A 15,410-nucleotide genomic window follows, 5' to 3' on the forward strand; every position below is an offset into this window, starting at 1 on the left:
CGTCCCATATACCCACCACCCTCGTATGAAAAACGTCACCTTAAACCTATACACAAAGTTGTTTTTCCCTGGGTGGGTTAACTAGAGGTAGTTAACCCACCCAGGGAAAAACAACTTTGTGCATTCGCCCTATCTGTGCCCCTCAGAGTTTTATACATCTCTACAGGATCACGCCTCCGCCTCCTGCGCTCCTTGGAATAAAGTCCTGGCCTTCCCAGTCTCGTCCTACGGCTCAGGCCCTTGGCAGCCCCTACTCCATCAGACTGAAGACGGGTGTGTAAGAAGCAACTGCAGATGCTGGTTTACACCGAAGATGGACACAAAATGCTGGAGTAACTCAGCGGGACAGGCAGCATCCCTGGAGAAAAGGAACAGGTGACCCGCTGAATTACTCCAGCATTTTGTGCCTATCTTCAGACTGAAGGAGAGTGCCGACCTGAAGCGTCATCTGTCCATTCCCTCCACGGATGCTGCCTGACCCGCTGAGTCCCTCCAGTACCGTGTGTTGCTCCTCCTATTGCCGCTTGTGGAGTAACGGTGGGTGTGAGGCGAGGGCGATGCTCTGGGATGCCGGTGACTGAGGCCTAGCTCCCGGCTCCATCAAACCTGGAGCGGGGCATGGATTGAGAATCCTACCTTCGACCAAGTTAGCGAAAGGGATTTTAAAGCCAATTCGTTGCGTTTGGTTACTAAAGGCCCAGAAGTGTGTGGGCGGCACGGTGTGGTGGGCTGCACGGTGGCGAAGCGATAGAGTTGTCGCCTTACAGCGCCAGTGACCCGGGTCCGATCCTTACTCCGGGTGCGGTACTATACGGAGTCTTCCCGTGACATGCGTTGGGTTTTTTTCGGGATCTCCGGTTTCCCCCCATACTCCAAATTCATACGAGTTTGCAGGTTAATTGGCTTTGGTAGAAATTGTCCCTGGTGTGCAGGATAGTGTCAGCGGACTAGATGGGCCGAAGGGCCTGTTTCCATACTGTATCTCCAAACTAAACCAGGCCGGGGGGACCGTGATGACACGAGCCCGTGGTCGGACTATCCCAGACCCACTCCCCCGGCCAAGTCCAGCCTCTGCCGCGCTTCCACTGCGCCGCTCCCCAATCTCCCACTGCTCATCAACAAAAGACACAAACGTTTCATTAAACCAACTTTATATAAAAAAAAGATCGATTTTACTAATCTATTTTACAAGCTATACTTTCATTCTATCAAAATATATCACTTCCTGAATATTGCTGCTTTCTGCAGAGTGAAGAGATTTTAAATAAATAATCTTGTGGCTGCTGCCGCGGGGTGAAGGTTGAAGGCGGCAGTATGTCACCATCTGTCCACAAGCCCATGTTCCTGTAACATGCACAACCTTTACCTCAAACGCGGCTCAAATATTTGAGTGATATCACAAATACTTGTACAAGGAATATTAAAGAAAGATATGGATGTATATTTTATCATATCCTCGATCAGATGCATTCTGTAATCTTGCATAGTTTGAGATTCACCAGCTGATCTCGGATGCTGGGGATGAGGGCACCGTCTCCACCCAGACTTGACAGATCCACGGCCCGGCGTGGTCTCGGGCACTCGGCTGGCGGGGGACACGAGGTTCTCGGTCGTGAACAAGCTGCAACTCCGCTCGGCTGGCGGAGCGGGCAATCCCGGTCCCCACAGGCGGGACAAGACAGGCAGTATGTGTGCGCTGGAGTCCGCGCCTCCGCTCGGAGCCGGGCTCTGGGCACTCGCCGCTCACACGATGGAGCCGTTGCAGGAGGACAGGTGAATGGACTGAATCCTCGCGGCCAACGCCAGCTCCAGGTCCCGCAGCACGTCGCGGCCGCTGGGCTCCTCGGCGGGCGAGTAGAGCAGCCTCCGGAACGCCTCGCTCTCCATCAGCGACACCATGTTCTTCAGGAAGTAACCCTCGCAGAAGGCGGCCAGCGGCGCGGCGCCGAGAAACTGCCGGGACAAACAGAAGGGGGGGGGGGGGAGAGGGGGGGGGGAGGGGGGGGAGGGGGGGGGAGGGGGAGGGCAGAGAAAAGGGGGGGAGGAGACGTGGGGGGAGACGGAGGGAAGAGGAGATGAGGGGGAATGGAGGAGGGTAGGGTAGGAAGGCGGATGACTATGTAGAGAGAGAGGGGGGGGAAGAGAGAGGAGGAGGGCGAGGAGGAGGAGGGAGGGGAGAGGAATCAGGAGGGGGGAGAGGGGAGAGGGGAGGAGAGAGGAGGGGAGGAAGGGGAGAGAGGAGGGGGGGGGGAAGAGGAGGGGGGGGAAGAGAGGAGGGGGGAGAGAAGAGAGGAGGGGGGGGAGAGAGAGAGGAGAAGAGGGGAGGGGGGAGACGGGGGAAGAGGAGGGGGAGAGAAAAGGGGAGGGGGACGAACAGGAGGGAGGGAGGGAGAGAGAAGGGAGGGGGGAGGAGCGAGAGAGCGGGGGAGAGGAGAGAGGATGGGGAGGGGGAGGGAGGGGGGAGAGAGGGGAGGGAAGGAGGAGGGGAGAGAGAGGAGGGGAGAGGAGAGAGGCGAGAGAAGGAACGAGGGAGGGGGGGGAGAGGAGGGAGAGGGGGGAGGAGAGAGGAGAGGAGAGGGAGAGGGGAAGAGAGGAGGGGGAGAGGAGAGAGGGAGGAGAGAGGGAGAGGGAGAGAGGAGGAGGGGGGAGAGAGAGGCGGCGAGGGGAGAGAGGAGAGGAGGAGGGAGGCGAGAGAGGAGGAGGGGGAGCGAGAGGGAGAGGAAGAGGAGAGGGGGAAGAGAGGAGGAGGAGAGAGGGGGGAGAGAGGAGGGGGGGGGGGAGAGAGGGGGGGGAGGGGAGGAGGGGGGAGGGAGAGGAGAGGAGGGGGAAGAGGAGAGGAGAGAAGGGAGAGGAGAGAGAATTCGGGAGAGAGGAGAGGAGGGAGAGGAGGGGAGAGAGAGGAGAGGAGAGAGGAGAGCGCAGGGGGAGGGAGGAGGAAGAGGAGAGGGGGGGAGGGGAGGAGGGGGGGGGGGAGGGTCGGGGGAAGAGAGGAGAGGGAGAGAGGGGAGGAGCGGAGAGGGAGGGGGGGCGAGAGAGGGGAGGAGAGGGGAGGAGAGGAGAGGAGGGAGAGAGAGGGGGAGGAGATAGAGATAGATAGATAGAGAGGAGAGGGGAGGAGAAGGGACAGGAGAGGAGGGGGGAGGAGAGGGGAGAGAGGGGGGGGAGGGAGGGAGGGAGAGGATGGGGGAGAGGAGAGGAGAGAGGAGGAGAGGGGAGAGGGGGGAGAGAGGAGAGAGGAGAAGAGAGGGGAAGGGAGAGGAGGAGAGAGAAGAGGAGAGGGGGAGGGAGGAGGGAGGGGAGAGAGGAGGGGGCGAAGAGGATGAGAGGTTGTAAGGAAGAGGAGGGGGGAGAAGAGAAGAGGGAGGGGAGAGAAAGGCGGGAGAGAGGAAGGAGGGGAAGGGAAGGGGGGGGAAGAGGGAAGGGGGAGAGAGAGGAAGAGAGGGGAGAGGAGGGGGAAGAGGAAGAGGGAGGGGAGAGAAGAGGGAGGGGGGGGAGCGGAGAAGGACGGGGGGAGGGAGAGGGTGGAGGGAGGAAAGAGGGGGGGATCCGGACAGCGGTGGGGTTCATCTCTTAAGGCAAGGAGCGCGCGAGTGATCGGGAAGAGGACGGGCGGAGTTCGGAGCAGGGGAGCGGTGGGGGACGTAGGAGGGGGTGGTGAGACTGCCGGCACGGGGAGAGAGGCAGGCGGGCACCGGGCTCACCTTGGCGTGGTTGTACGTCTCCACACAGTTGGCCACACTGATGGTGCGTGCACACAGCAGCTCGCAGTGCCGCTGCAGGGACTCCAGCTGGAAGAAGCGCGCCGCTGACATCAGCTGCGGGAGGAGGGAGGGAGGGTGAAGAACCAAGCGCTTTATTGTCATATGTCCCAGATAGAACAATTAGATTCTGATTTGCTCCCCCATCCCACCCCCCACCCAACCCCACCGCGCTCCCATGGGGGAATTAGATCGGGTAAATGCAGTCTTTACCTGCAGTAAAGGGGAAACAAGAACCAGATGACATAGGTTTCAGGGGTGAAAAATGTACTAGGAATCTGTAGGGCAACCTTTTCCATACAAAGAGCGGTGGGTGTACGGAGTTAGCTGCCAGGAAGGTGTAGTGAGGATGGTAAACCAAACACGGGCCTAAAAACATTTGGGGTTATGGATGGGAATGGGTTTAAGGGAAGGAGGCCTAGCGTAGATGGGGAGTTGTGTCAAAATGGGTGGGTAGGGCCGAATGGGCCTGTGCACAGGCTGTGTGAACCAGATACTTTCCACCCTGGCCCGGAGGCCGTGGGCCCGTGGAATATCCTTATGTTGCAGGTGACATAGTCCCAAGCGATCCAACAGTGACGGGCGGCAGCCGATCTGCACTCACCTCCAAACACGTCGCAGCTCCGAATCTGCAGGCTGTCGGTGCCACCGTGGTACAAATACTGCATCACCATCTGCAGAGAGAAGCGGACTATAGTGGTGCAGTGGGGGCATTGGACGGCGGCAGCAGGGATGGGAAGAGGTGAGATGGGAACATGCAAGCTGCAGAAGTGGGGGAGATACAGGCTTCAGGGGAGGAGAGAGGAAGGGGGTGGAAGGTGGGGGCAGGCAGCGAGGCAAGCCTCTTCTAGTGGGGGTGCTGCGAGGGAGGGGCAGTGGGAAGAGTAGAGAGTTCTAGGAGTTCATAGTTCCTCTAAAGTGGTGTCACAAGATAGGGTGGTCAAATTGGCCTTCATCAGTCAGGGTTTTGAGTAGAGAAGGTGGGATGTTATGTTACAGTTGCACGATGTTGGTGAGACTGCAGTTGGAGTATTGTGTTCAGTTTTGGTCATCCTGCTACATGAAGGGTGTTGTTAAGCTGGAAAAGGGGCAGAGAAGATTTACGGAGATGTTGGCTCGAGGGCATTTGCTATAGGGAGGGGTTGGGCAGGCTAGGACTTTATTCTGTGGAGCGCAGGAGGATGAGGGCTGATCTTATACAGGGACGGCATCATTAAGGTATAGGTAGAGTAAATGCACAGAATCCTTTACCCAGAGTAGGGGAATGGAGAACCAGAGGACATAGGTTTAAGTTGAGGGGGGAATGTTCAAATAGGAGGGGCAACCTGAGGGGCAACTTTTTCCACACAGATGGTGGGTGTATAGAATGAGCTGCCAATGGAGGTAGTTGAGGCAATTACTATCACAACATTTAAAAGACATTTGGACAGGTACATGGACAGGAATGGTTTAGAGAGATATGGGCCAAATGCAGGACAGGTGGGACTAGCGTAGATTGGGGCATGTAGGTCGGCATCAACAAGTTGGGCCGACCTACAGCCTGTTTTCGTGCTGTGTGACCATGACATCCAGTCAGGTGTGGGTCGCCAGGCTGGAGGGGGCCATTAACCTGGCCGTGGGGAGGGCGTGAGAGGGGGAGGGCGACCTGTAACGGCGGGGGCGAGGCCGGTCCACTCACCCTGAAGATGTTGTACTTGATGTGTCCGATTTCGATGAGAATGTTGCAGGGGTTGTCCGAGGGCATTCGGCTGGACAGCAGCATCTTAAACCTGCGGAGGGAGACCACGAGAAGCCGAGTCAGTCCGCGGCAGCTTCTCAGTGGAGCCAGACCCCGCCAATCTGGGACCTGGAGCCAAGCACGAAGCGCTGGAGGAACCCGGTGGCTCGGGCAGCGTCTGTGGAGGGGACGGGACGGATGGGCAACGGGACCCTCAGACTAAAACATGGACGGTCCAGAGATGCTGATCGACCCACTGGGCTACTCCTGCCAGCTCACACCCTGGCCGAGGCTATTCATCATCACTGGGGACTAAGGGGATATTTTTGTCGGAGCATCTGGATTAGAATGGGTGTTAAGGGTTATGCGGAGAAGGTAGGAAAATGGGATTAGAAGGCAGAGATCAGCCAAGATTGAGTGGACGATGGACCAAATGGGCTAATTCAACTACTCTAGCTTGTAAACTACACACAGCAGGGTCAGCGTGATGGGCCCACGTGGGCGCGCAACCTCCCATCTCGCACCCCTCGCCTTGTACCCCCCCACATCGTCTCTGACCAGACAGAGGCTTTTCACATCATCAGCAAACTCCACAACATAGAAACATAGAAATTAGGTGCAGGAGTAGGCCATTCGGCCCTTCGAGCCTGCACCGCCATTCAAATATGATCATGGCTGATCATCCAACTCAGTATCCCGTACCTGCCTTCTCTCCATACCTCTGATCCACAAGGGCCACATCTAACTCCCTCTTAAATATAGCCAATGAACTGGCCTCAACTACCCTCTGTGGCAGAGAGTTCCAGAGATTCACCACTCTCTGTTGTGAAAAAAGTTTTTCTCATCTCGGTTTTAAAGAATTTCGCCCTTATCCTTAAGCTGTGACCCCTTGACCTGGACTCCCCCAACATCGGGAACAATCTTCCTGCATCTAGCCTGTCCAAACCCTTAAGAATTTTGTAACTTTCTATAAGATCCCCCTCTCAATCTCCTAATTTCTAGAGAGTATAAACCAAGTCTATCCAGTCTTTCTTCATAAGACAGTCCTGACACCCCAGGAATCAGTCTGGTGAACCTTCTCTGCACTCCCTCTATGGCAATAATGTCCTTCCTCAGATTTGGAGACCAAAAACTGTACGCATACTCCAGGTGTGGTCTCACCAAGACCCTGTACAACTGCAGTAGAACCTCCCTGCTCCTATACTCAAATCCTTTTGCAATGAAAGCTAACATACCATTCGCTTTCTTCACTGCCTGCTGCACCTGCATGCCTACTTTTCAATGACTGGTGTACCATGACACCCAGGTCTCGCTGCATCTCCCCTTTTTTCCCAATCGGCCACCATTTAGATAATAGTCTGCTTTCCTGTTTTTTTGCCACCAAAATGGATAACCTCACATTTATCCACATTATACTGCATCTGCCAAACATTTGCCCACTCACCCAGCTACCCAAGTCACCTTGCAGTCTCCTAGCATCCTCCTCACAGCTACCACTGCCCCCCAGCTTAGTGTCATCCGCAAACTTGGAGATATTGCCTTCAATTCCCTCATCCAGATCATTAATATATATTGTAAATAGCTGGGGTCACAGCACTGAGCCTTGCGGTACCCCACTAGTCACTGCCCGCCATTGTGAAAAGGACCCGTTTACTCCTACTCTTTGCTTCCTGTTTGCCAGCCAGTTCTCTATCCACATCAATACTGAACCCCCAATGCCGTGTGCTTTAAGTTTGTATACTAATCTCTTATGTGGGAACTTGTCGAAAGCCTTCTGGAAGTCCAGATACACCACATCCACTGGTTCTCCCCTATCCACGCTACTAGTTACATCCTCGAAAAATTCTATAAGATTCGTCAGACATGATTTACCTTTCGTAAATCCATGCTGACTTTGTCCAATGATTTCACCACTTTCCAAATGTGCTGCTATCCCATCTTTAATAACCGACTCTAGCAGTTTCCCCACTACCGATGTTAGACTAACTGGTCTGTAATTCCCCGTTTTCTCTCTCCCTCCCTTCTTGAAAAGTGGGGTTACGTTTGCTACCCGCCAATCCTCAGGAACGGGGTCAGAGGCAGCGTGATCGGCCCAAGGGGACCTAATCCCCAGTCACGTCTCACATCCTCCTTCCCCCAGTCCCATCTCTATGTCCCCCGCGCCCTCTCCCGGCCTGTCAGTGGCGGTGCAGTACCTTGGCGAGGCGGTGAAGAGGAGCACACGGTGGGCGTAGAACTGTTTCCCTTCCACCAGGAAGGTGACGTCGGACATCTCCTTGTTGTTAAGAAAGTGCGGATCTGGGAACAGCAGCAGTTAGTGAACAGGCAGAGAGACAGGCCGTTCAGCCCCTTCAGCTGGTCTAACCCACCGCAGGCCCACTATCAGCACTCTCCCCTTTCCCTCAACCACCGTGTGTACCGGGAACTTGCTGCATTGCCGCCTCAGCTGCCCCTCCCCACCCACCCCAAGCTCTCCGCGTACTCTTGGTTACAGAGCGTGGCCCTCCTGGTAGCCTGCCCCCTCTCTTAATACCCCATTGCAACCACCGATCGCCCTTTCACACTAGTTCTCTGCTCGCACTTTCACATCTATTCTCTACACACTAGGGACAATTTACAATTCACTGAAGCCAATTAACCTACAAACCTGCACGTCTTTGGGATGTGGGAGGAAACCGGAGCACCCGGAGAAACCCCACGCGGTCACAGGGAAAACATACAAACTCTGTACAAAGGCAGCACAACTCTGTACAAAGGTCGGGATTGAACAGGATCGTCTGTGGAATTCTCTGCCTCAGAGGGTGGTGGAGGCAGGTTCTCTGGTGCTTTCAAGAGAGAGCTAGATAGGGCTCATAAAAATAGCGGAGTCAGGGGATATGGGGACAAGGCAGAAATGGGGTACTGATTGGGGATGATCACATTGAATGGCGGTGCTGGCTTGAAGGGCTGAATGACCTATTCCTGCACCTATTGTCTATAACCGGGGTCACTGGCGCTGTGAGGCATCAACTCTACATTTGTGGACCGAATGGACAGACAATGTTTCAGGTCTGTGTGTATTCTCTCCACATAATCTGCCTGGCCAACTGACTTCAGTAGGAATTGTGTTTCTGTGGACCCTTCTTCAGACTCCATGTTCTCCAGAGATGCTACCTGACCCACTGAGTCACTCCAGCACTCTGTGCCTTTTTTGATAAACCAGCATCTGCAGTTCCTTGTATCTTGAATAAAACAGCCACATTTCAGCAAACCATGAGTACATACCCAAGCGGGAGATGTGTTTCCGTTTGATCTCCGCGAACCTCGGGATGGGGAACGGGCCGTAACACTGGGCGAGGATCGCCGCCAGCTGCTCACTGATGGCTTCGTTCTAGACCACAGAGAAATGGGACACAGTGAGACGGTGAAATACACCAATGTTGCCGCAACCCATCGGAATCCAAGCCCCTCGGACGAGTCTGGCAGCAATATCCATGACTTAACCATTTAGGAAGGGACTGCAGGTGCTGGTTTAAACCGAAGATAGAAACAAAAAGCTGGAGTGACTCAGCGGGACAGACCTCAGCTTCCCGGCACCATCAGCAGGAAGCGGGAGGTGTGGCTGTGAATGGCAAAAATGCTGGAGAAACTCAGCGGGTGCAGCAGCATCTATGGAGTGAAGGAGATAGGCAATGTTTCGGGCCGAAACCCTTCTTCAGACTGATGGAGGGTGGGGGGGCAGGGAGAAGAAAGGAAAAAGGAAGAGGAGCCCGAGGGCTGAGGGAAAGCTGAGAAGGGGAGGAGACAGCAAGGGCTACCAGAAATTGGAGAATTCAATGTTTATACCACTAGGGTGCAGACTGCCCAAGCGGAATATGAGATGCTGTTCCTCCAATTGGTGAAACTGTCTGGCCCTAGTTCTGTGACACTGACCGCTATCCCAGACACTGACCCTAGGCATTACTGCGCTCTCACCTTGCTGACCCTCAGGATGTCGAAGAGCAGGGGCAGGCACTCGAGCAACAGCTGCCGCTGGACGTCCTCCTCCTTCAAGCTGCCGAACTCCCGCAGGAGGCACTGGATCACAGGCCGCCGATGCTGCACGAAGGCCGTCTCCAGCGACAGGAACCACGAGTGCAGACTCCACGACACACCTGTGGACAGACAGCGTCACCTGCCTGTGCTCAACATAGAGGCCGGATCCCCATGGCCCAGTGTCCACCCACCTGTAGCCCCCCCCCCAAACTCAAACTGACCCCACACCCACACCCCCCCCCCCACCCCCCCCCCACCACACCCCCCCCCCCACCCCCCCCACACCCCACACATACCCCAACACTACCCCCCATCCCCCCCACACTAACCCCATCAACCCCCCACACTACTAACCCCCCATCCCCCACACTAACCCCCCTCCACTAACCCCTCCCCCCACCCCACTAACACCTCCTCCCACACGTTAAACCCCCTCCCCTCCCCCACACTACCCCCAATTCCCCCCACCAATACCCCCCCCATCCCCCACACTACCCCCCCCATCCCCCACACTAACCCCCCATCCCCAACACTACACCTCCCCCATCCCCCACCACCCCCCTCCCCCACACTAACCCCCCCTCCCCCACACTACCCTCCTCCCCCACATACTATACACTCATCCCCAACACTGACCCCCCCCCCACAACCCCCCCCCCTACCCCTCCACACACTCCCCTCCCCACACTAACCCTCCCCCCCACCTTACCCACACCTATCCCCCATTCCCCACTGACCCACTTCTCCCCAATACTGACCCCCCCATCCCAACACCCCCCCCAACCCCCCCCCCCCCTCACTGACCGCGGCCTGCAGTCCAGGCTGATGTCCAGGTAGCCGTGCTCGGCGCTGTGGTAAAGAGCCTCCTTGAGAACGGCGAGCCGGACCTTGGCACCGTGACTGGGGGTGGCCAGAGTGGGTTCAGCCACCGGCTGCTCCCTTCCCCCCAGCAGCTCCCTCCCCTCCGCCAGCATCTCCTCCAGCGACAGCACATGCCTCATCTCCTCCTCCGAGTGCGCCAGCAGCTTACGGAACACGCTCCTGAACGACAGAACGGCAAGAGTGGAGAGAGTGTGGAGACCGCAGAGAAGGAGAGAACACCCAGCGCACCCCCGCAACCAGACCCTGGGCCACACAACACACCTGCACCAGGTAATCTAACCAGGCCAGTGGGCTGAGGATTGGCAGATGCAGTCTAATGCAGGGTGTTGTATTCTGGTAGGACATCAGGGCAAGACCTTATGCTCTTTGCGTTCTGACTGCACTTCACTCCCAAAATCCTCATCTTTGGACACCTTGTGGGTAGAAGTGACTGATTGGGTAGCTCTTGTGCCTGGCCAAGCGCGCCATCCGCGAGTCACGGCGCCAGGCGGAAGAGGGCTCCGGGTGTCAGAAGAGAGGGAATACCCAATGTCCACAGTCACCCTGGGGGATTTCCGGGACCGCTGGCACTGCAGGTGGTTAAATGTATCCTTGATACGGATGGATCAAATAGTTATTTGAGATTTTGGTGATTTTGGTATTGTGGTGGCGAGTGCGTCTCAGTCCCTGTTTGTTTTGTAAATGTTATTTTTGTAATTATTGAATACATTTTATTTTTGATTAAAAACAGCAAACAGCAGGGCTCTGGGGAGTGTTGCACAGCAGAGGGTCCGAGGTGCACAGTTGCACTGAAGTGGTGCTACATGTAGACAGGGTGATGATGCTGTTTGTCATGCTTGCCTTCATCGCTCAGGGCATCGAGTACAATGTCGGGACGTCACATCATGACTGTGCAAGACATTGGCCAGGCTGCATTTGGAGTAGTGCGTTCAGTTGGAGTTGTGTGTACTGAGGGAAGAAATTAAACTGGAAAGGATGCATAGAAGATTTGTGAGGATATTACTGCGATTGGAATGTTTGAGTAACAAGGAAAGTATGGACGGGCAGGGACTGTTTTCCCTGCAGAGCGGAAGGCAGCAGGATGTCATTATAGAGGAAAACAAATTCACAAGTGGCTCAGATAAGGTGGAAGTTACAGCTTTTCCCCAGGGTGGGAGGGTCTAAAACTAGAGCACAGGGGTGTAATGCGAGAGGGGAAAGATTTAATAGGAACCTGAGGGGGTCGCTTTCCCTACACAGGTGGTGGGTATATGGAAAGAGATGCCAGAGGAAATGGTAGAGGTGGATCCAGGTATGACATTTAAAAGGCACTTAGACGGGTACATGGATAGGAAAGGTTTGGGGGTGTGTGGGCCAGACATGGGCAAGTGGAAGTGGCTCAGGGTTCCCTGTGACTGACCGTGGGGTTACCTGTGCCCGTGGGCAGCGGCCTGGCTGAAGGGGCTCATGTCCCCGTGGGAGGTGGAGGTGATGCCGTTCCTGGACATTGTCCCCATCATCGGGTCAGCGCCTCGCTCCAGCAGCAAGCTGACCAGCTCCAGGTCACCTGAAACCAGGACAAGACTCACCTTCACTGACCTTCATTAACCAGAGGCTGCCTATACACAGACTCCCCGTACGATCCTCCCCACACACTCCCCCAGTACCGCCCCTTCTGATACTCCCACAGTAGCGTGCCTGCCCACACATTCCCCCAGTCCGCCCCTCCCTCATTACGCCCTCCCCACTCCCCAATACACAACTCCCCCAGTACCGCCACTCCTGACACGCCCATACACTCCATCAGTGGGTCCCTCCCCAAACACTTCCCCAGTACTGCCCCTCACCATACACTCCAATGTACCACCCTTCCTCACCCCTCTCCACGTACTGCCCCTCCCCTCCTCACACACTCCCCAGTATTGCCCCTCATTCCTCCTTCCCAAACTCCCCCCCAGGGGAGAGATAGTTGACTGGATAGAAAATTGGCTTCATGGAAGGAAGCAGAGTGTGAACGTGGAAGGTTGTTTTTCGGACTGGAGGCCTGTGACTAGTGGTGTGCCGCAGGATTCGGTGCTGGGCCCATTGCTGTTTGTCATCAAAAACAACCTACATGGCATGCTTAGCAGGATTGCAGATGACATTAAAGTGGGTGGTATTGTAAATAGTGAAGATGGTTGTTAAAAATTGCAGCATGATCTTGAATGATTGGGTAGGTGGGCTGAAGAATGGTTGATGGAATTGTATACAGATGAGTGCGAGGTATTGCATTGTAGGAAGTCCAACAATGACAGGACCTACACTGGGAACGGCAGGGCTCTGGAGTGTGTTGTAGAGCAGAGGGATCTGGTAGTGCAGGTACATAGTGCCTCGAAAGTGGCGTCACAGGTAGATAGTGTGGTCATAAAGGCTTTTGGCACATTGGCCTTCATCAGTCAGCGTATTCAGTATAGAAATTGGAAGCTTATGTAACAGTTGTACAAGACATTGGCGAGACCACATTTAGAAATATGGCATCCAATTTTGGTCACCATGTTGCAGGAATTTTGTTGATAAGCTGCATAGGGCACGGGGAAGATTTAAGAGAATGTTGCCAAGACTTGAGGGCCTGAGCGACAGGGAGAGGTTGAGCAGGCGAGGACTTTATTCGTTGGAGCGCAGGAGGATGAGGGGTAATCTTATAGAGGTATACAAGATCATGAGAGGAATAGATTGGGTAGATGCACAGAAGAGGAGAATCGAGAACCAGAGGACATAGGATTAAGATGAGAGGGGAAAGATTTAATAGGATCCTGAGGGGCAACTTTTTATTTGGTGTATGGACAGGTACATGGATGGGTCAGGTTTAGTGGGATATGGACCAAACGCAGGCAGGTGGGACTAGTGTAGTGAAGGCATGTAGGTCGGTGTAGGCAGCTTGGGCTGAAGGGCCTGTTTACGTGCTGTATGACTCCATGACGCTCTTCGTGTCATGGCTAGGGGGTCACTGAGAGCTATAACCTGGTGCTGCCGACCTCCCAACCCTAACGTTAAACAACACGTGTCAGCGGTGCAACTAGAGGGCGTCTAGTGGCCATCGGTCACTCGCCAACGGACACCGGCCACTCACCCAGGGACGCCGGTCACCAGCGTTCACTCACCCGACGCGGACGCCAGCTGCAACGGGGTCTCAGAGTAATTCTCACCACCTGCCCCAAGGGAGCCGTCCACATGGGCCCCAGCGTCCAGCAACAGCTGTGGACAAGTGGACATCATTACTGACCCGACAGGACCCAGCTCTGGCCCCTCCAATGGGGAAGGGGTGGCGGCAGTGGAAGGGGAGGGGTGGAGATGGCAGTGGAAGACAGGGTTGTGAGACAAACTGGGAGGGGAGGGGTGGAGGCACACAGGGAGGCAAGGGAGATAGAAGCGGAGGAGGGAGATGGAAGATGGAAGGTGAGAGGAGGCAAGGGGAGAAGAGGGGGAGGGAGGGTGGAGGAAGGAGGGAGGGAAGGGTTGGAGGGGGAGAAGGGAGGGGGGGAAAGGAGGGGGGAGAGGAGAGGAGGAAAGGGGCGGGGAGGCGAGGGAGGGGAGAGGAAGGGGGATGAGGATGGAAAGGGAAGGGGCGAGGGGAGGGGGGTGACGGGAGAGTTGAGTGGGGAGGGCGAGGGTGTGGGGTAGTCGAGTGGGGAGGGGGATTACCTGAGCGATGGCGACGTGTCCGTGCAGTACGGCGAGTGTGAGAGCGGTCCAGTGGCGGGAGTCCGCAGCAATGGAGGGGAATCTGAGGGATGGACTGGGCACCTGCGGGACGAGAAGGGCAGTGACAGAGTGAGGCAGGGCTGGGGGTTCGGGGCTTAAACATGCGCCGGGAGAGAAGGCAGGACAAAGTCATGAGGGCGATGACCCGGGGGTCAGGGTGGAGGAAGATATGATTATGTTGTTTTAGTGACATGCAGGCAGACATATGGATGTGCAGGGAATGGAGGGATGTGGATCACATGCAGGCAGACTGGATCTAAAAAAAGGCAACCTTTCCAGCACGGACAGCGTGGGCTGAAGGGCCTGTTGCTGTGCTGTCTCATTACCTCAAGGTTCACGTCTGCTCCGGCGTCGAGCAGCACCTGGACCATAGCCTCGTCTCCCCGGGCACAGGCGAACATCAGCGGGCTCAGACCCTGCACAGGCCATGGGCGGTACTCACTCAGTGAAACAGACACCGCGGCAATGAGCGCTCATTGCTCCTCACAACTAGCACGCTGTCAAAGTCCGATGTAACCAAATAACAAGCAGGGAACCGCTGGGCGGCACGGACTCGGTGGGCCAAAGGGCCTGTTTATGTGTTGTATCTCTAAACCAAACTAAAATACACGCTGGCCACACACCCGAAGCACACAACAAGCACCTTGCTCCCCTCACCCTTCCCACCGCCCCACACTCACCCTACCCCTACCCCTAACACCCTACATCCCACATCCACCCCCACCGCCATCGGAGTGATCTCTATTTACACCCATACACTTTGAAATCACTTTAGACACAGTATTATAAACAGTTTCCAACTAGTCGTACAGAACATATACCCAAAGTGCTGGAGTAACTCAGCGGATCAGACAGCATCTCTGGAGAAAAGGAATAGGTGACGTTTCGGGTCGGGACCCTTCTTCAGTTTGGAAGTCTGACTTCAGTGAAGAAGGATCCCGCCTCCAAAATGTACCCATCATTTTTTCTCCACAGATGCTGCCTGACCCGCTGAGTTGCTCCAACACTTTGTGTCTTTGGTGTGAACCAGCATCTGCAGTTCCTTCCTACACGTTCCAACTGGTCGGACAGGTTTAAGGCTGGAGCTGAAGCTGTGCCCGGCATGGGGAGGGTGTGGAGAAGCGGGAACCGCCAGCGCTGGTTCTCCCAGAGATGGTGGCTGGTCCGCCAGTTTGAATAGACTCTAGTTTTAAAGTTCCCTTCCCGGGACCTTAGGAACCCGTGTATTAGCGAGAGGTTCGGCTCATTGGGGGCACAATCACAGACATCGGGAGAGGATCTATTGGTGGACGAGAAACAGGGTTTCTGTAGCGACGAAC

At 55.5% G+C, this 15,410-nt stretch overlaps 1 protein-coding gene across 1 annotated transcript in view; it reads right to left on the reverse strand.

Annotated features, from left to right (window-relative positions):
* Positions 1-1,134: 1,134 nt before the first annotated feature.
* The window catches only part of LOC129706288 (ankyrin repeat and BTB/POZ domain-containing protein 3-A-like), a 36,866-nt gene continuing 22,590 nt past the window's right edge, over positions 1,135-15,410 (reverse strand). The window contains 12 exon segments of the mRNA XM_055650477.1: positions 1,135-1,953; positions 3,702-3,817; positions 4,366-4,432; positions 5,437-5,527; positions 7,671-7,773; positions 8,740-8,845; positions 9,430-9,628; positions 10,294-10,530; positions 11,782-11,917; positions 13,491-13,584; positions 14,032-14,133; positions 14,418-14,507. Of these exon segments, the coding sequence (XP_055506452.1) occupies positions 1,744-1,953; positions 3,702-3,817; positions 4,366-4,432; positions 5,437-5,527; positions 7,671-7,773; positions 8,740-8,845; positions 9,430-9,628; positions 10,294-10,530; positions 11,782-11,917; positions 13,491-13,584; positions 14,032-14,133; positions 14,418-14,507 (1,551 nt within the window). The 3' untranslated portion in view covers positions 1,135-1,743.

This window comes from Leucoraja erinacea, chromosome 19, assembly GCF_028641065.1.
Source record: "Leucoraja erinacea ecotype New England chromosome 19, Leri_hhj_1, whole genome shotgun sequence".
Classification (NCBI taxonomy): Eukaryota; Metazoa; Chordata; class Chondrichthyes; order Rajiformes; family Rajidae; genus Leucoraja; species Leucoraja erinaceus.